A 20567-nucleotide genomic window follows, 5' to 3' on the forward strand; every position below is an offset into this window, starting at 1 on the left:
TTTGATATTATGCCTTTCAAACGAGACCCGGGTAGCTTGCAGACTCTCCCGGAAAGGTGCCAGCCACGACTCTCACACATTGCCCGTGGCTCTGCCAGCAGGACGCCGTGCCCGTGCAGGACATGGTGTACTTCAGCGCCAAGCTGAGGATCCTGGAGCACCGGCAGCAGAGAATCTCAGAGGTGCGGGCAAAGTACGACTGGCTGAAGAAGGAGCTGGAGCAGACCAAGCAACACCTGATGCTGGCTCCTGAGAAATGGACCAATGAATGTGAGTCATGTCTCTGTGACAACATGGGCCTTTGCCAGATACCAAGTTAACTGTGGCTGCCTCCACATATCTTCCGGGGAATGAATATTACTTTGTTATATCTAATGGTAACGGTAAACTAACTACTTACTCTACACACCCATACTTCGTATATTACCGTCTCGCATTTCGGATCCTTCCTCTTCCTGTATTAGGCTTCATGCTTACTTCACATGCACAGTCCCATAAGGAGCCTGCCTCAGATTCTGATTTATTGTGTATCTGAACTGTATAAAATAAAGACAGATAAAAAAAAACACTCATCCATTTATAATTTAATTCAACAACTGATTAAAGATATATTTAAGGTTCCATTATATCATCTGAGAATGTCTCATTAGTTCATTGGGAGTAATAGTTGAGATTGTTGGATGATGAGTTGAATCTCTCTTGACCTGTCACTTGCTCACGTCACTACTTCTGTTTTTTAGTTGATTTACAACAGACATTTGAGGTAGACTCTTTGGAGTACCTTGAAGCCCTGGAATTTGTCACTGAGCGCCTCGAGAACCGGGTCAACTTCTGCAAAGCCCACCTCATGATGATCACATGCTTCGACGCTCCCTCCAGGCAACGGTAGAAGGAAAATGGCAGCTGCCACCTGCCTGAGCTACGCAGACTGATGGGAAATGATGGTAGAGTTTATATGGAAGACGGTTACATGGGCTTTAGGCAGGATGCGCTGGTGCACAAACACAAATAGGAAACAAATATTTTTCTAAAGTGTTGGAAAAGGCAGAGGAAGAGTACACAGTTGATGTGTTATTGTGATCCGAAGACAAGAACGTTTATGAGCATGAAAGAGCACTTTTAATAAGGAACTTTTTAAAACATATGGTTGTAAATAATGTTTCGTTTTGATGAAGACTGATGCAGAAGGGAACTGCCGTGGAGGACAAAGAAGAAAAACACAATTGAATTAGAGAAAAATGACAACAAAGTGCCTTGGGAAGAATCCAATATCAGAAAATTTCCCTATTTATGGTGCTAGGTCAAGTAGATTAGGAAAAAATAATGAATACAGCTTGTTTTTCTTGGTGTTTAATCCTTCTGACTTGTTGTTTATTGGTAATTTGTATTTGTATTGTTATACTAGTTAAAGAGCAGCATATTATGGCCTGTTATGTGTATGTTTTATAATCATTTTTTATCAAAAAATATGTTTGAGACCACTCAGAGTGTATTGGTTTAAAAGAAAAACAAGTAGAGGGTCAGAAACAAAATGAGGCAAACAAAAAACAAAAACAAGCTACAAAAACAACAACGTGTGACGAGAGCGAAACAGATCCTCTGCAGCAGCTCTCTTGATCCTCTTTGCTGGCTGTTTTCTGTGACCTGCATCCAGGGCTCATTCGCCGAGGGCAGCTTACACAGATCCCACTGCGGATGATGTCACCATCCTGCAGGACAGCTATCGCACTTAACATTACAATCATTTTATAGTATTTGGCTCTGACCAGCTTGGTAAAGCATCTGTTATGTGACACCAAGGAGCAAAACTTAAGTCAGCCAGTATTTCAGCTTTGTGGGGGGGGGGGGGGGTTTCAAGGTATGGCTAAATTGAGCTCTGCAACATGTAGGGGGGAAAAAAATCTCAGATGATAAAACATACAAGTTAGCATAAATATGTACATATATACACTCACATATAGGTCACCAAGTATTGTGTTCATGCATAGAAAACCATCTTTTACTGAGGAAGCCACTTCCACTCTGCGTGGTCTCACTTTGGTGGTGCATACAGTTTGATGATAATTCTTTATGTATGGTGCTTGAGATCGTTTCATATCTTTATATTATATATATATATATATATATATATATATATATATATATATATATATAGCTTTCCACCTATAATAATGCTAAAGTCACCTGCTTCATCACCTTCATTTAAGGGACTTGGAGCCCCTGCTCTTCACCTTTGTCATAGTAACGCTAATGAATGAAGGATATTATTTATTTGTAAACTCAGGAGGCCTGTTTGACAGAGTTGCTTATATTATATAATTTATTTACATATTATGGTTGCAAAGTGCTATGCATTAAAAAAAATGTACAGTAACTAAGTGCGTTTCATATATAAATATATACGCTTCCGTTTTTATAATCAATATTTTTTTCTGCTATTTCTGTCATTAAATGCGTGTGAGAAAACCCATTTTCCCATGGATGACGTGCTGCTGCTCGTGTTTGCAAGCTGTGTTTGTCCATGAATATTTTACTTTTGCTTTTTTAATTTTCTTTTCATGCGCTCTCGCACCTTCAGCCACTGGTCAAATAACAGAGCTCAACATTTAACATGTAATAAGTGTTGAAATGTCGTTGTTGATTTGCTTAAACGGTCACGTTCAGAAACGGTCGCCAAGCGGAGATGTGACTCCCTGAAGTGAGTTTTTTTCCGTCTTTTATTTTGGTCTGCTGTGTATGGAGAGAGTTCTTGAAAATTCCTTGATTTTAATGATTTGAAAAGCTATTGGATGGACAAAATCATGTGGAAACTGAACTGTATGCAATGGACAATTAAGAAACGGTGCTCTTAGTTCAACTGCCCTCAAAACAAAAGAATGGAATAGGAGTATGATGTAACGTGGGGACCGATGTAAATAAAGGATGTACCCGGACGAGTAGCCTGCTTGTGATTCTTTTTTCGTATCCCATAGGCAAATTACGAATCTTCACTTACGCTCTAAGGCTTCATATACAATAAGCTGTGCATTATGTCTTTAAACACACGGCAAAGTACCACCCGATACACTGTGGTTAAGACAGGGGTGGCCAATCTTACCCAGAAAAGGTCGTTGTGTACGTGAGTTTTGACCTAAATGTTATCCCAGAAACCTGCACACACACTGGCCCTTTGTGGGTATGACTGCCTTTGTACTATGTTTATCACGCATTTGGCTTTCATGTTTGTAGCTATGGAGATTTTCACGTTTACGAGCTGAACACACATTGATTAGTACATTTTGCTTAGATATGACCCAAGCTGCCATTGTCGAAAATTGTCTGTTGTAAGACCGTAAGCCTGCCATCAGTTAAAAACTGCCCGTTGTTTTTTAATAGTGCTTTGATTGCTATTGTGATTTGCCTGCCTGGTACTGCGTGTGCACATATTGAAAATGAATCAATACCCTTCTGACCAATCAGATTCGAGAATTTAGCAACATACCAGCATTATATTATATTATATTATATTATAACAGCATTCTATGTTTTTTTTTTGCTTGTGCCTTTGGCCTGGATTTTATCTGTTCTGTCTACCCTCTGTGGTCTCCTTTCTTTCAGCTATTACAAAAACAGGAGCAGAAATGAACTTGTCTTTCAGAAACAGAACAGTAAATGTTTGCTAATTGGGGAAAACAGAGACATTAGCTGCAGATCAGATGGAGAACATGCTACTCATGTATGTTCAAGGCGAGACGAGCTGTTAGCGTTACGTCACACATCTGAAAGCTATGAAGTGGCCGTTGAGTGCTGTCCTCTACATTCAGATAATTCACTGTTATCGTTACATAAAATCACAGGCACTTGACACCTCAGTGTAGAGTCCCCATGATTTTTTAAGTGCTCTAATTTACTACAACTCACTCATTCGGTATGTGCATGATGTGTACAATACTAAATTATACCGCAGTCTTGATTTTGCGTTAAGTTATTCAGCAGATGTGTTTGTACAACGCAACATACAGGAGAAGAAGGTTTGGGGTCAAAGGGTATGAAGCACCCTGGAGCAGTAATGTGTAGGGGTCTCGTACAAGGGCCCATAAGGGATGTGATTACCTAGTTAGCCATGGGATTCAAACTCAAAACCTTCCGGAAGTGGGTCTGACCTTACCCACTAAGCTACACCCCCCCCCCCATATATAAGACAAGACAAACAAATTCAACTATTGTCTTATTTACTATATTTGTTCTTTAATCATATTCTTGACATTCTTTTACCCCCCTAGTGAATACATTGTAATATTAGAACACAGCCAAGCTAGAATTCACTTTGGAAAAAATTACAAATGACAATTTTTCAGGGATTCCAATTATACTTCTATAATTACCCTTGAGTGTTTCTCTCTTCTTATAGCGTGTATTTATTCATAGTGCTTCTACTATTTCTGAGAAGTAAAAACATGCTATTATTATGGTTTGTTATTATTCAATATATCTGCATGTACACATATTATATACAGTACATTGAAAATATAAGACCAAGGAAGCAGTTTGCAGATGTTGGGAAGAAGTGTGACAAAAATGGATAAAAAAAGAAGTTAGATGATCAGTGAAGCAGATAGTCGAGACAGGCTTCCTGTGAAATGAGTACATGTTTAACATTCACAGAGTATTGAACACGCACTAAAGCCTTAAACATCAACAGTGAGGATGTGAATGAAAATGGTCACTCAAAGAGGCTTTAAAGTTTAAATCGAGTTTAATTCAGTCTTTGTGATTCGTCAATACATGTGATCCTCTATCGCACCTTCATTACATTTGCTTTTAGATTGAAAATAGGCTTTGAAAATGCTACTGAAAAAACGAATGATTGTAAGGGAAGAAAACGAATCACTGGCGGGTAAAGTGGACTGGAAAATGGCCGGCAGAAAGGCCTCACTGTGCTAGACATGGAGCCAAGTGTGCAAAAGTATGGGCTGTGGCATTTTGATTAGCTAGTGCCCTCCTGGAGAGATCTCAGGCGTGCTTGCCTTCCAGAGAAGACCTGAGCAGAGATGGGTCTAATTGGAACTACATGACTGTTAATAAAAGGAAAAAAATCTGAGAAGTCGGTGCTCTGGAAAATGTCTTGCTGAAGAGAGGATGGAGTAACAATATAAATGGAGTATGCTACTTTCACACAGGGGTGATACGAAGATTTTTTAAGGTGGGGACATAAGAGGGGACATAACTCATACGGAGAGGCCAACCTTAGCCAATGACATAATTTAAAGCCGTGTGTGACAGGGAAGGGGGCACTCCGCGAGCCAATCAGGTTTCAGCTGGGGCTCCTGTGGCCCCACCCCCGCATACAGCCCTGCTCTCAGCAGAGGTGGAAAGTTCAGGTCCAGGTTCCACCTCAAAGCGAGACCTGAAAAAGGCCATTTTGTGACAGTAGCCCCTCAGTGGATGGGCCCGACCGAAAACTATGCATTTTGAGATAATGACTCTCATCCAGCAACTCACGTCTGAAGTCCATCTCAATGAGCCCTGAAAACCAGCAATAATGAGGAAAGCCAGATACACGACCCTCGACTTAAAGATAAACAAGTGAGAGCCATCCAAACCAAATCCAACCTTCATTTTCCAGTCAGAAGACAGTACATGCAGAACAATGAATAAGAATTGAACTGATTTGTGGTTAAGAATTGAATCAGTCTGTGGTTAAAAAAAGGTGTGCTTTGAGAAGACATGATGTGTGTAAGGAAAACGAGTTTGTCATACAGAGATCAGGCTACCCAAAGACTTGGCCCAGTAACAAAGCGTAATGAAGTGGAGCATGATGCTATCTGTAACGAAAAGACCTACTTCATTGTGTTTGTTTTTTAAGAGACGGTCAATAGGGATGGGAAGGATGATTCATGGCTCTTAATACATTATTAATCCCTCCGTGTTCCTGCTGCACAGATGACAGATAAAGAGAATCAGTAAGACAAACAGACGGGCGGCCAGCATCCTGCGCTGGACAAAGAGCGAGACTGCAAACGGCTGACTGGTCAGGACAGCCCACTGTGCCGCTGTCGGCAGTGCGACGTGGCCTGTCTGCATGGTGGGCGAGAAGCGTTAGGCAATCTCCAGGAGGGGGGGGGGGGGTTTAAAAAAAAACTTGGTGGGGCTTTTCAAACAGATTGCTAATGTTTTTCTGTGCGGAGACTGAGAAGATCAGCAGACAGCTGTGTAGAGAGACCCTGCCAGTTCAGTTTATTTAGACCCACATTTTATGGGTGTTTAAGCCCCCAGCTCCCTACAGTCCAGCTGCTCTGAATTCAGACTGTTAACAAGTAGAAATTTGCCATTTACACAGACAAAAATATAAAGCAGTAGTTTTACTGCAATAGTTTTACTCCCGACTAATCGTAAAATAACAACAAGATATTTTATTGCAGATTTTCACAGAGATGTACTTGCGTCTTTAATGTTCTTGTCAACTAAAAAATACAGAATATGACAAATGAGGCCATTCAGGTACCCGTCTTCAGAAATATAAAACCTCGTCACGATGATCGATGCACTCGGCTGTCATAGCGGTTAATCGAAAACACTCAGAACATCACATGTCGGCTGCCCATAGTGCTGCAGTGAAATTACCCTGGAAAGACCAATCCGGAATATTCCATCAGCTCGGCTCCGCTAGGCATGGCTCATCTCAGCCTGACACTGCTGCAGCATCCCTCTGAGCTCACAGGTTAGGCTGTGCTCACAGCCGTGGGTCACCTTCATGACATCATAGGCCTAGCATGCATAAAAAGAGTCAGTCAGGAGGGATCCGGAACGTACACTGTGCCTTATTCTCCCACCACAACATGGAAAATGGAAGCCATGTCAACACAGGACGATTTACTGCAAGGCAGTAGGCTGAACGTAAAAACAGAGAGTGCAGGAAAAGGAGTTAGACATCACATTAGGGGTATATTTATTTGTATAGTGCATTTTTGCTGTGATACTGTGTAACACATTGTCTCAAAGTGTTACACATTATCCCCACCCAATGGCAGATGACAGAAGACAGATAACAGACAGGGCACAGTACAGACTGCAGGGGGCGCACCCTCCATGTTGCCCTTATATAGTACCACAGTTACCAGAGCAGCAAAAATGCTCCCATATAGCCAGGCCGAGAGACAGCTACCTTGTAGCTAGTGACAAACCTGCTGTAGGGTCCCATAAGCCTCTTCCAGCCTGCCCAGGTACTGCTGCAGTTTTCCAACCCTCATCAGCTGAACTGCCAGGGCTGGGTGGAGGTATGGATAGTAAAGCCTAAGATAAGACAAACATAAATTTATAGGCAGGAGCCCAAGAACACCTGAACCACACAAGGACATTCATGGCAAAGTGATTTCACAGCCCTCCCGAGCAAAGCTCAGTTAGCGAAGTAGTTAGCCTTGGTTATGACAGACAAAACTCAACTGGGCGCTGTCCACTGTAAGAATGCGTCCTTCAGACTGAGCTGTGGCAAGCTGGACGTAGAAATTCTGCACTGTAAAGAACTGCAATAAGCAACAATAAGGCAGATGCTCTGTTAGCATCCCAACAGTCACGGGGATACAAGCCAACGTCCTACTGCTCTCTTGCCAGCAACGAATGGGTCTTGTCATTACATAAGCGGAGCTATGATCAACCACAGTAACGTATGTCGTACAAGTTAATATAAATCATATTATGTTAGGTTAAATCATGGTATTAGAACATTTGATCATGAAATGATAAAAATGCAGTGGTTTTAAAATGAATTATTTCTAATGAAAAAGCAGGGAATTAAATACAGTATTATCTAGACAGTATTGCACAGCGCTTTCCTCCTCTTTAATATCCTGCACACTGAAAGCCACACATACCAGTATGTTGCCCATTTCCCGTAATGTGCCATAATTATTTACAAATCGCAGTTAGATTTTAGAATATGTCAGCCACAGCCTTCCCTGACGGCCAATCTCATCGGAGCAGAACTGCACTATCTACACGCACTAACACTATTCGCCACTTATGATCTGCAGATTCCCCACAGAACCAATAAAAAACACAAAAATTGTTCAAATGTAGCGTAATTATAAATGCATAACATCTAAAAAACAAACTTTTGAGTAAGTAATAGTTAACAAAAGGTTGCAGTCTTTCTTTAAACCATCATAAGACAGTAACAAAGTTGATCCTGAAGTGAAACGCGGGCTCGTGCTGCCTGGGACGCCTCTCCACTGGCACATGAGCCTGACAGGCAGGTTTATACTCCTCTCCTCTCCTTCACGTTGTTTTCAGCACCTTCTTGATATTACTCATTACTGGCAGTAAGACCACATGCTACAGACCTTGGGCTAAAATTAGCATGATTATCTATTATGTCAAAAGCAAAGATTCTCACAGATTTTCTCCGTCTGGTTCCAAACGAAACCACAGGTGGTCCTCTGGATTTACTGCAGACATATGTTTACTGGCACTCTGTAAAGTTTTTACGGCTTCTCCATATGTTTAAGTGCACATCTACTAATTGATGGTTTTAGTTTTTCCTCTCGTCTGATTGCATTTCATATGTAAAAAAATATATAATTTATATGACTGCGTTTTTACAGAGATACACAAAAAATTCAAGTTCTCTGATGTCAAGTTACACAACCTACAGCTCCATGTGCACAGCTGGGTATTTCACACGAAACAAAACCTCAGGGCAACTCTTGGAGCCTGAGCCAGAACCATTTGGGTTACAGGTCATCACCTTTACCCTCCGGCCCGCAGCATCCATGGTGCTGAACTGCCAGATGCTTCTCGGTGAAGTGAAGCCGAGTCCACTCTGCCGGGCAGGCGGGCAGGAAATGTGCCGTGCGACGCGTGCGACGAAACACCAGCACCTGCTGCCACCTCTGCTTCCCCTCTAAACAGACTTCAGAGCAGGATGTCCGAATCCCAGGCCATACAACCATGTTTATACATTAGTTTAGACTGGTATACAAAACACCCATCCATCATCCAGCCACTTACCCAATACAAGCACCAGTTCCTATCCCAGGCACACTGCACAGGGAAGGAGATAGACTAGCATTTCATACAGACTATTACAGTGTATCATAGGGCAAACACAGCAATGTGACATTCTGTCTGTCAAAGTGTCATTTCAAATCCTCTCCTAAAATCACCACAGTATTTGCAGCAACCGTCCAACACACCAATGCAATTTTTGACTTGACCAATACCCCACCTTGTTCGGCTAATCAATACCTCATTGGGTTATCTCAAACTAAATGAGCTGGAGGAGATATTTAACAGCTGCATGGAACGGCTGGCGTCCCCCAGAGGCCAGGTGTTCATCTAGCTACCCAGTAAGATACCAGTATACACTTACTGCCCAGATAAATAACCTTAAACATTTCATTGACTGCTTGAGACTTTTGCACAATGCTGTACATGCACACTTACACACTGAGGAGAATTAGGAGATGCCGACTGACTACCTGCATGTCTTTGGACTGTGGGAATGAAACACAGAGAAGAAGCAATCTAAACACAGGAGGGGGGGGCAAGATCTGAAGCCCAAATTCAAGAGATGCGTGGCAACAGTGACACCCAATGTGCCAACCTATAAAATGTCTTATATTAAAGGCCACTATATGTCATATGTATTCTGGAATACAGAATATTATTGCAATACATACATAAAACATTAGGGTAACACTTTACTTAAGGCCATGTGTTTAGAAATTTATAAACACATTCATAATGCATTATAATGCATCCATAAAGCATTATAAACACGGCTATAAATATTTATAAAAAGGCATGCATATACATTATAGCCATGTGTATTATTATGAATGAATGCTTATGAATGAATGCTTTTTGAAGCTCTAATGCATAATAGATGCCTTCATAATGCATTATAATGGTCAGTATAAGTATTACGGGTGCTTTTATACTGCATTATGAAGGTATCTATACTACAATATAGATGAGAGCTTCATAAAGCATTCATAATGCATAATAAACATGAGTATAATGTAATGCCTTTTGATAAATATTTATAGCCATATTTATAATACTTGCATTATTATTTGTTATGAATCTGTTTATAAATTATGAACAATATGGCCTTAAGTAAAGTGTTACCAACATTAGTATTGGTTTTGGAGTAGATATTCATGCCTATTATTTCTGGTAAGAAGGAAACCAACAGAAGACATTTTCTCATAAAATCTAGGTGTTTCAGAATTATTTAAAAAGCACTGAAAATCCGTAGAATGCATAACACTTCCTCTCAGCAGAGACCAGGTATAAATAGGGTAGCAGTCGTCTCTTAATGAGGTCACAAGGTAATTTCTGGAAACAAAGGGGCTGTAACTGATAAGAGAAAAATAACAAAATAACATAATATTAAAAATACATAATAAAAGTTCTCCAGAACCATGACCGATTGGAAAATGGGTGGATGGTTGGATGGATGGATGGATAGATAGATGTAATACACTTTCCTCTGGGTACCCAAATCATGTCTGCTAATAATCCGAACTTAATTTGATTTCTATATGCAGAATACTAATTTAATAACAGCAAATCTCATGAAAATTATTTTTTACATGAGAAAAGCTATAAGTTACATAGTACGGTAGTAGGTTTACTCTGGAAAAACAACGGTACGCAAATCAGTAACAACAAGACGACCATTATTAATGACACTGTGTATACTGGGAGGCAATAGATTTGGATTGGGACTCTGTTGCTTTGGCAACAGCATCAGGTCTCCTGTCTGGGGGAAACTCAAAAGAGCCTTAATTTCATTATTAAAAAAAGGCAAATGCATTCTCTCTTTTACTCCATCAGTGCTAAATCATTCCGAAAAAACAAAGAATTTCACCCTCCTAAAGGAATACTAAATTATGATTCTGTCTTTGCAAACCACTGACTAGTTCAAAAACTCTAGAGATTAGGTGGGTTGCTGAAAACAATACTATTATCACGGATCTGGCAAACGCACTTTAAAAAAAAGAGAGAATTTTTTCATAATAATTCAAAGGATGTGTAAGTTAACCCCGACCGCATTCTTGAGATAAATCAAAATCATTTTTTCTGCATAACTGTCATAGATTATTTAAATTGTTTTTGGTTTCCTGCCAAACAATGGAACAATGCTATAATAATTCAGAACACTGAAATAAATCCCGCAGAGATCTATCACAGATAAAAGAACAGGATGGTGTTCATCAGATTTTGAATAAGAAATTGTCTTTGATATCAGTGTCTGAAAGCTCTTATCAACCAAAAAAAGTAATACACATCACTAACAAACTATTTAACTTTACTATCCACCTGTTAGGAGGAGTTTTCATAGGCTTTCAGTAGTAGAATGAGTCAAACCTGCAGCACATTGTGCAGACATGCATTACATCGCCATGCAAAGTCCGTCCCCATGAATCACGCCGCTTTTTCCTGACCACCTGGTCACTCCTGGGTGTCACCTTCAAGATGCACCCCCCCCACCGAGACCTGCATTCCCTACCAGGGTCCTCTGCCAATCAACACACATGCATCAGGAGACACGCATGAGAGTCGACTGGCAGCTTCCCTGTCCCTGTCCCCGTCTCTGTCCCCGTCCCTGTCTCTGTCCCCGTCTCTGTCCCCGTCCCTGTCTCTGTCCCTGTCTCTGTCCCCGTCTCTGTCCCCGTCCCTGTCTCTGTCTCTGTCCCCGTCTCTGTCCCTGTCTCTGTCCCCGTCTCTGTCCCCGTCCCCGTCTCTGTCCCCGTCCCCGTCTCTGTCCCCGTCCCCGTCCCAGTGAGGCACACTCCTTCGCGTGAGTCTCTAACCCAATTGTTCCCACTAACCATCTGCTGCTGTTTCGAAAGAATCTGCAGATCATCGAAGATTAAACAATCACTCAGGCTGCACCGCCCCCCCCCTTGTTTCCCTTGGGGTTTATTTTACTGTTGTGTGAGCTGCAGAAAATTCCTCCTTTTCACAAAACATCCAGCTCGTTTCATTATTTATCGGAAATGAGCTGTTCTTCCTGTATATTTGTACCCCCCCCCCCCAATTCACCCATACTCATGCTGTACTTGGGTTGTTACACTGCGCTCAGTTCATAAAAATTCTGGACAGCAGGAATACGCTTCTTCTCAGCGTTTAATGTTTCACAAAGGAAAGAGGACCACATTCTTATTTGTACGTCACACAGACCGCGCTCAAACGGGTCTGTCAAGAGGGGGGGGGGGGTCTGCCTTTTATCTCTGGTAAATTTGATTTCATTAGTACATCTTTAATCTTCCTCATGTCTTCCAGGAACAAGCTCATCCGTTCCAGTGACATCATAGCCTTTACATCTCAGCGATATTGTTGTGCTGATTAACATTCCCATTCACAAAGCACCCATAAGGATGTCAGAATCAACACAAATAACAAGATACATACATAGACAGAGAGACATAGAATGCAAAGTATCCATTTATACTGTTGAAGAACATTTTAATTGTAAAAATTTATTTTCCAGTTAAAGAATACCACAACTAGCCCATATATACTAAAAAATGAGCAATGCAGAGATTATTTCGAAACGGCTGATTTACTCCTGATCCTAGCATCTTATCAAAAACGTTACGGCATACAACATACGGAAAAGGAGCTGAGGTTTTACAAGGGGGCAAAGCCAAGGCATGACGGGTCACTGGCAAGGAAATTGTCCTTGACAGATTGGGAGAAGCTGGGTGTTTTATAATTTGTGATGTAGATACAGAGACGTCTGGCTATAAGCAGACACTCGACTCCCAGGGAAACTCCGGTCCAGTCCGATTAATCCTCATTTCAGCCGGCATCAGCTACAATCGACGTCACTAAGTTACCCTGTATTGCTACAGATTGCTGACCAGCTGAGCACCACTTGACTTGATCGCACATGTTGTTAAAATGAAACGTTAACAGTACTGAATGGAACGGTTTCTTCAACTTGGGAGACCATAAGAAAACAGACAGATCCCCTTTCTAGTCATTTGTCACATCTACAGCAATCTATACAGAAAAGTAAGACCTATAAGTGCAAAGTAATGACAGCCACTGCTACCTGAAGGTCACCAGGAGAGGCTCCCTTACGAAGCTCCAGATGCTGCACTCCTGACCAAGGTGCTAAGCGTTGAACGTTCCAGTAAATTATCTAGTATGAATCTACTGTAAAATGGCAAATCAAGCTGGATAAAAATCACTGACTGTAAAACAATCATTAATAAGAAGGAACCAGCATCTTTGTCATCACTTTGACTATTACAGTAATAACAAACAATGGGACCAGCTGTAAATGGGATTGTTTGCCTGGATCAGTAACGTCTAGACCTCATTGTGAGTTTCGACCACTAAACTCAAGAAAGGCCTTCGGGCAAAAGTGCTTTGGTTAAAAATTCCCAGACCACATGGCTGAGTGATAAACCGTACAATGGCTACATTGTATTGAGTAAAAACACCCAGCCATCCCTTTTCCAACCTCAAATCCTCGACAGGGTGGTAGGGGAGACCTGGAGCCTACGGATACATGCATAGCGTATAAGGCAGCGATCACCTGGCATGCACACGCGAGGTGCTTTTCCACTGCAGGAACTTTTTTCAGGAGCCAGTACCTTTTCCAGGAACCAGGAACTCGTGTCACGTTCCCTCCCAAGTAACTTGGCCCAACTGCAGTTTCTCTGAGGTACTGTAGTTGCTCGACCTTATTTTAGACCCTCCTCTGGAGTAGGTACTTTTTGATGGACAGAGAATTATTGGGTGGGGCTTATTGCAATAAACTTTACTGATTGGTTGACCTCAAGCACCAATGGTAACTTGGAAGTTACTCAGAAGGGCAGGGAAACCAATCAATAGAATTAGCCGAGCAAAAATGGAGCAGATGGAATTATTTTTGTATCTCAATAACAACTCATTAATGAATACATTTTTTTCGCTGCATCTCATATTTCTGCTTTGGAAAATTCAGTTGATAACAGATATTTTTGTCTAATATCGCCGATGTTGACAGTGAAACATGCCAGCACTTATTAGCGGAAAGATGCTAGCCAGATAATGAATTATAAACATGTCACGGGGATTTTGTCCTGTATTTTCAGATTGCAGGATTAATTCCCCCAATAATTAAATAACTAACAAAATTACTTGTTCATCTCCATTGCTTTGGGGTGGCAATGAAATTTTGTGTGAAATTACATGTGAAGCATAACCTATGACCTGAACAGTGGTATATACCAAACCAGCAAAGAAAAATGTGACAATGAAAACAAACGTACAAGTGCTACAGCAGGCAGTAACTTTAAATTAGCTGGGAAAAAAAAATCAATTACTCAAGTATATATGTGACTCCCCTAAAATACTTGATTTTACACTGGATTCACTGAAAACATGGGCAGACGAAAGTCTGCAGTGACAACTTAAGCACAGAGAAATGCTGCGGACCATAAACATCCATTTATGCAAATGAAAACGGATGAATGCAGCAAATAAATTAAAAAACTAAACCAAACTAAACAGAATTGCAGCAGTGGAGTATTTGCTCCGAACTCGAAGTCCATTTAGATTCACTTCGACCCGCAGAAATTTTCTACTCACTGAAGTGTGGCTGATGGCGTACGAGTGGGTGGTTGTTACATGGCAATGAAGTAAACGGCTTTTGCCCCCCCCTCCCTCCCCCCAAGAGAAAAAAATGCACATTGCCTCTTGACAAGGAGGCAGCGCCGCTGTACGCAATAAAGCTGCACTTTCCGCATCTACAACAGAAGCAGTGGCGATAAGAAGCAGGGCTGCTCATGACACTGATGTCATCTGGATCCCTGAACCCTAAAAGCAAACTTAATTCACCAGCAGAATCGGACCAGAGAACTGCTACAGAAAGCAGGAGCACATGCTCAGGAAAGAGGGAATTAGGAAAAAGCATTAAGGATAGTATTTATGACATTTATAAAACCAGGACATGAAATAGTTAATGCACATCAGCAATTAATAAACAATTCATAATACTCTGGTCATAGTTTATCACAAAGATAGCTGTAGAAGGATTAAATAAAATATATGTTCCAATTACATTCCTTTAGATAGACAAGGAACAAATAGAAATCCGTGTTTTTTGACTGGTGAGATCCTCCCTTAGGCTTTGGTGTCCCAATTGTCACATAAAAAATCCAAGAAATGATTTTCTATTTTGCTATAGTGCAGCCGTTCAAGAATGTTACAAATGGGGTTTGTGAATTTTGAGTAGTGCTTAGATATAACATACCCAACAAAAACCTTTATACATATTGACATGATCTACATTGCACCTCATTTAGCCTTTGAATAAATCATAATACCAGAATTACATGCATAAAATACACGCAATGCCTACTGCATTAGGAATATTGAGAACAAATTCATGCAGGAGGATATATTTTAGCCAGGAACCACCACTATGGTAACCAAGGAGGTACAGTATATGAGAGGCCCCAGACCACACTGGCCTCCCCAAAAGTCTGGTAGGAGGTTTCCCGGTGTCAGAATGCTGATTCCCAGCTTAATTTCTCCCAATTAGGTCAGCATCACCACTAGCGAAATCTGGACTACCGGAATATTAAGTCCCACGCCACTTTACACAAATTGAAAAGTTTAGGCATTTGTTTCAGTCATGCCCTTTATCCACACAGAAAAATTCTCCCTTCTTTTTTATTTTTTTAATGGAAAGCCATACTTCCAGTACTACATCATCATGGTACATTAAGCACGGCATGTGCATTGCTTTTGGTTATATTTATCAGGTATCACTGTTTCATGGTGACGTATGGCGTGCACCATTTAGACATGTGGTTTAATACTTATAAGACTGAGAAGGAAGGAAGTAAGACAAAGGACCAGGGGTGTATACAGGGGCGTGGTCACAGGGGAACTGGCCACAACAGAAATCTGATTGGCCACCAGAGTGCCCCTTCCCCTGTCACTCACTGATTCAAACCATATCATTGGTTAATGATAAGGCTGGCCTCTCGTACGTCCACTGCCTTAACAGAAACCTAGGACAGCTTCCGCATAGGACTAAAAGGGCCAGTGAAGAACGACAGCCACAAGGAAATATTACTAATTTGATCTTAGTAAATAAATTCACTTTATCCAGGCAATTAAACGTGTGCATTGCAAATGCTAAGCATGGTAATAAGCAGTGAGTGTTTCAATGTCACACCATTTCATTTCAAAAACAGAGAAAGAGCTGCTAATCAAACCTTTAATAATGTGCACATGGCAGTATGTCAAGTACAGAATGAAGCCCACAAATGTCCTTTTACTAGAAGCCTTTAAAAAGATCTTTTAAAATGCAAAATTATGATAATACAATAGCAGCGAAGCGAGTATTTCTGATAAAGTGCCTCACTTCAGTGATTTATATGCGTAAGACTTTCATGTCTGGATCCCTTCAGTGGTAATCAGGTGGAGGGCTTGTGATGGTTAAAAACGTCTGAGTGGACATCAGAGGTGGTAACCAGCACCTCAGCTCTGAACTACTGAACCTGAGGGTGTCACTACAGGTGGGACGGTGACGGGAAAGTGAAGAGGACACAGGGACTCTATGGATGCCAGAGGAGCCGGCAGACATGATCCCCTTGTCCTCCTGACTCTGTTTTCTATATTTTCATGGAATCACTCACTCGAGCGTCACTCTCTAATCTATGGTATGTGGCTCCATGACGTTCCTTCAGCCTGAAGCCCCATATCCCCTATCGAGAGGACAATTTGTTTGCCTGCAGACTGTAAACACATCATGAGTCAGAAACTTGAAAGCATTCTTTCTGCAAGACAAGACTGGATCCTCCAGCGATTTCTGACAACCACGAAAGGCGACTGGCAATTTCCACGTTTCGCTGAGATATTTCTTCACAATGTGGAATCAAACACTTATGGAATTGAAACCCCTTTGTATCAATTACTTGCATGTGGATTTTAAGAATCACCCTCACTCTGGCAGTAAATGGCATATATTTCACATCCTGTATATGGCTAATGACGTTTTTTGCTCTGTACTTTTGTTGAAAGTTTTGCAGTCTGGTTGCCTGTTATGTCCAACCAAAGTACTGAATCTTAATAGCCAGAGTTCCATCATCGGCCATGACAACAATGTTCCAAAAACCCTCAACTGGCAGCTGTCCCTGTACTTCTGTTTGCGGGTGAGTATCCTTTGTGTCGAGGATCTTTGCATCTTGAGCAAAACGTCTGCGGCTTTTGCCCGACTGATCGCGCGAACATGGTGCAACACACATATCGCCAGCTTTTCATGAATTGTCAAAGACTGAACCAGGACATCGATGAAAAATATCAAGGTCTGTCTTCATGCTGAGGGAGACGTATGAATTGTGGACTCAGTATTCTGTATAAAGATACTGTACTTGTGAAAACCACAGGTTTAGATTACAGTTTTGCAAGGCGAAGACTTAAATGAATTGCAATGAAGCCCTAACAAAGACATACATTGTGCGCAATGAGATGCTTGCACCCTCCTGCATGTTCGCCAATTGTTGTACATTTCATGCCAGAACTTCATCAGCTTGTCAGCTGCCATCCTACCACCAACACTAGTGCTTCATCTCCTGAAGCACATTATTATTTACCTGGCTGTCAGCGCTACCGCGTGGACCCTCATGACACAGAGTTCACCATTCCTGTGACTCCGCCTACGCTACTTCATCTAATGGCCAAAGGCAAAACCAGTTCTCCTGCAGGAACCTCCATGCAATTTTTATAAACGGCACTTCGAGGCTGTAAAACCTCAAACTCCCCTTCATCTCTAGAATATGTGTTAAATCCGCCCGTGTAAAACGCTGGATCGTTTTTTATTTATGATTTTATGGAATGCAGAGAACATAACTTCAGACATCATCTCAGTTTGCCAGATTTAGAATGGGATGTCATAAATGTCCCTGTAGGTGTAATGGCCTGGTGTCCCAATATTTGTCAGTTTTTTTTTGTAGAGTACACTAAAGTGAAAACAGAACCTGCCCTGGGGCCCAATTGTGAAATCACTCTGCCAGCTCTGGTGTTTGAACCAGTGACCTTCCGATCACCAGTGAGTCAATCACTGCTCCACGCAATACACATGTGTACATATACATTTATATGACTCATAACCACATTTCTTAACCTCCGTGCTTTGCCCTATATTGTAATACCCATAACATTTCCTTCCTAGTGCATTAATATATTTGGCATTTCCTGAAGTGCATTGTCTGCCTATTCTAACTTACATATTCTAACTTCTTTCATGCGAACGTAGCACACGACGTAGGTCGTAGCAGGAATGCTTGAGCGAGAGTCTAGTTCCTTCCTCCCCACATTTCCGTAACACCCCTGGTCAGCCTTCAGATGACAGCGAACAGCATCGCCGGAGGGACACGGCATTTCTGCCCCCTTTCCTCTCCAGTTTACCAGTTTAAGGTGCATGTGCAGGAAGCTGTAACGGTTCACTGTCTCTCACTCTCTCGCTCGTAGCGGTGAAGTCAGCGCAGAATATCGCCGCTTGCAACCTGCCCGACAGCAAGGACATCATCACAAGAAGATGCCAGAAGAAGGTCACGCCCACATCAAGGATCCCAGCCATCCCAGCCACAACCAATTTACACTCCTGCTGTCAGGGAAACGGCATCGGAGTACCGCAGCTTGGACAAAGCAGCTCCATCCATCCATCCATCCATCTATATGCTTTTACAAATTATTTTCTTTATATATTTATATTGTTATTGGGAGCTCACAGGGAGACTCATTTTGCTGCCTGCGTTTGGCTGTAATGTTGTACATTTGATAAATAGGCTTCTTCCATTCAGGTGCAGTGGGCAGCAGATCCTGTGGAAACCCCTGATAGCTTGTCATAGCTTCCCCCACTGGCAGCAATGCTGCAGCAGGCAGACGTGACAGACGTTACCTGCCAATGACCATTAGCCAGTAACTGCCGGTGCCCTGGAATGCGGCCCTTTCTCTACCCCATTGAATCGAAGCCTTAATAGCAGCCATTTACATATTAATTACATGCCATTGTGTTTCTGTTTTAATGGGGCATTCTGCTTAAGCAGCTGTCCCACAGAGAAACTCACACAGGCTGATCTGTGATTGGGTCAAACTCCAGCCCGTCGCTCATTTCTGATAAACGAACCTGCACCGCAGCTCCCTCATTTGTCTTTACGACGCAGCACCTGGTCTTTGACTCTTCTTATTAATGTGTATTTTCATTTGATCACTGCGTTGTTTCATAGCCCTGTCCTTGGGCTTCTTTTCCCACCCAGTACCAAGTCAGTCAATTACACAAAATACCGGGTACAGTTGTATTGTGAGCTTAGAGGGAGTGAAAATATGGACTGGGGGTCCCTGGGCACTGCGTTGAGAAACAGTGGATCACTATTGTTATTTTGCTGTGCATGTGCACAAAGACAATGAAGGTGACTAACATGGACCTCCCCTTTATTTATAAGTCATCAGGGTGAAATATTAGTTCATAAACTAAACCAGAGACAGGTCAGAGTATTGGGCAATTTGGTAATTCCAATTAGTCTCAGCATATTTTTGGACTGTGGGGGGAAACCGGAGACCCGGAGGAAACCCCACAATGACACGGGGAGAACATGCAAACTCCACAATGACACGGGGAGAACATGCAAACTCCACAACGACACGCGGAGAACATGCAAACTCCACAATGACACGGGGAGAACATGCAAACTCCACAATGACACGGGGAGAACATGCAAACCCCACAATGACACGGGGAGAACATGCAAACCCCACAATGACACGGGGAGAACATGCAAACCCCACAATGACACGGGGAGAACATGCAAACTCCAAAATGACACGGGGAGAACATGCAAACCCCACAATGACACGAGGAGAACATGCAAACCCCACAATGACACGGGGAGAACATGCAAACTCCACAATGACACGAGGAGAACATGCAAACCCCACAATGACACGGGGAGAACATGCAAACCCCACAATGACACGGGGAGAACATGCAAACCCCACAATGACACGAGGAGAGCATGCAAACTCCACAATGACACGAGGAGAACATGCAAACCCCACAATGACACGGGGAGAACATGCAAACTCCACAATGACACGAGGAGAACATGCAAACCCCACAATGACACGGGGAGAACATGCAAACCCCACAATGACACGGGGAGAACATGCAAACCCCACAACGACACGGGGAGAACATGCAAACTCCACAATGACACGGGGAGAACATGCAAACCCCACAATGACACGGGGAGAACATGCAAACCCCACACACATGAAACCTGAGCGGAGACTCGAACCCAGGTCCCAGAGGTGTGAGCCAACAATGCTAACCATTCTGCCACCCAAAAAGAGATACATAAAAGCACAATAAGTATGCTTCTGTACATTTATCAAGGTACAGGGAAGGTATTTTTAAATAAATTATTAATTAAAATGCAACATTTTCTATCACGATATTATTTGAAAAAATGAACTTTAGAAAGCCGTGATAACAACAGGAGGCATAATTAGTGGCTATTCATTATGATTGCAGATAATGGATACCGTGTTTTCGGCTGCGATCATGTGGAAGC

At 42.0% G+C, this 20567-nt stretch overlaps 2 protein-coding genes across 8 annotated transcripts in view; one reads left to right on the forward strand and one right to left on the reverse strand.

Annotated features, from left to right (window-relative positions):
- Positions 1-2933, forward strand: part of kif26ba (kinesin family member 26Ba) — a 101364-nt gene extending 98431 nt beyond the window's left edge. For 4 of the 6 annotated variants that reach the window (XM_072699020.1, XM_072699017.1, XM_072699019.1 and 1 more), the window contains 2 exons: positions 99-270; positions 741-2933. In XM_072699020.1, coding sequence (XP_072555121.1) covers positions 99-270; positions 741-889 — 321 coding nt within the window. In that variant the 3' untranslated portion in view covers positions 890-2933. The remainder of the gene's footprint in view (positions 1-98; positions 271-740) is intronic. The other 2 variants (XM_072699018.1, XM_072699021.1) reach the window with 1 other exon arrangement.
- A 1267-nt stretch (positions 2934-4200) lies between these two features.
- smyd3 (SET and MYND domain containing 3) overlaps positions 4201-20567 on the reverse strand; it is a 161013-nt gene continuing 144646 nt past the window's right edge. For both annotated transcript variants that reach the window (XM_072699033.1, XM_072699032.1), the window contains 2 exons: positions 7164-7272; positions 4201-6747 (listed from right to left, as the gene is read on the reverse strand). In XM_072699033.1, coding sequence (XP_072555134.1) covers positions 6646-6747; positions 7164-7272 — 211 coding nt within the window. In that variant the 3' untranslated portion in view covers positions 4201-6645. The remainder of the gene's footprint in view (positions 6748-7163; positions 7273-20567) is intronic.

The sequence above is a fragment of the Paramormyrops kingsleyae genome, chromosome 14, assembly GCF_048594095.1.
Source record: "Paramormyrops kingsleyae isolate MSU_618 chromosome 14, PKINGS_0.4, whole genome shotgun sequence".
Taxonomy (NCBI): domain Eukaryota; kingdom Metazoa; phylum Chordata; class Actinopteri; order Osteoglossiformes; family Mormyridae; genus Paramormyrops; species Paramormyrops kingsleyae.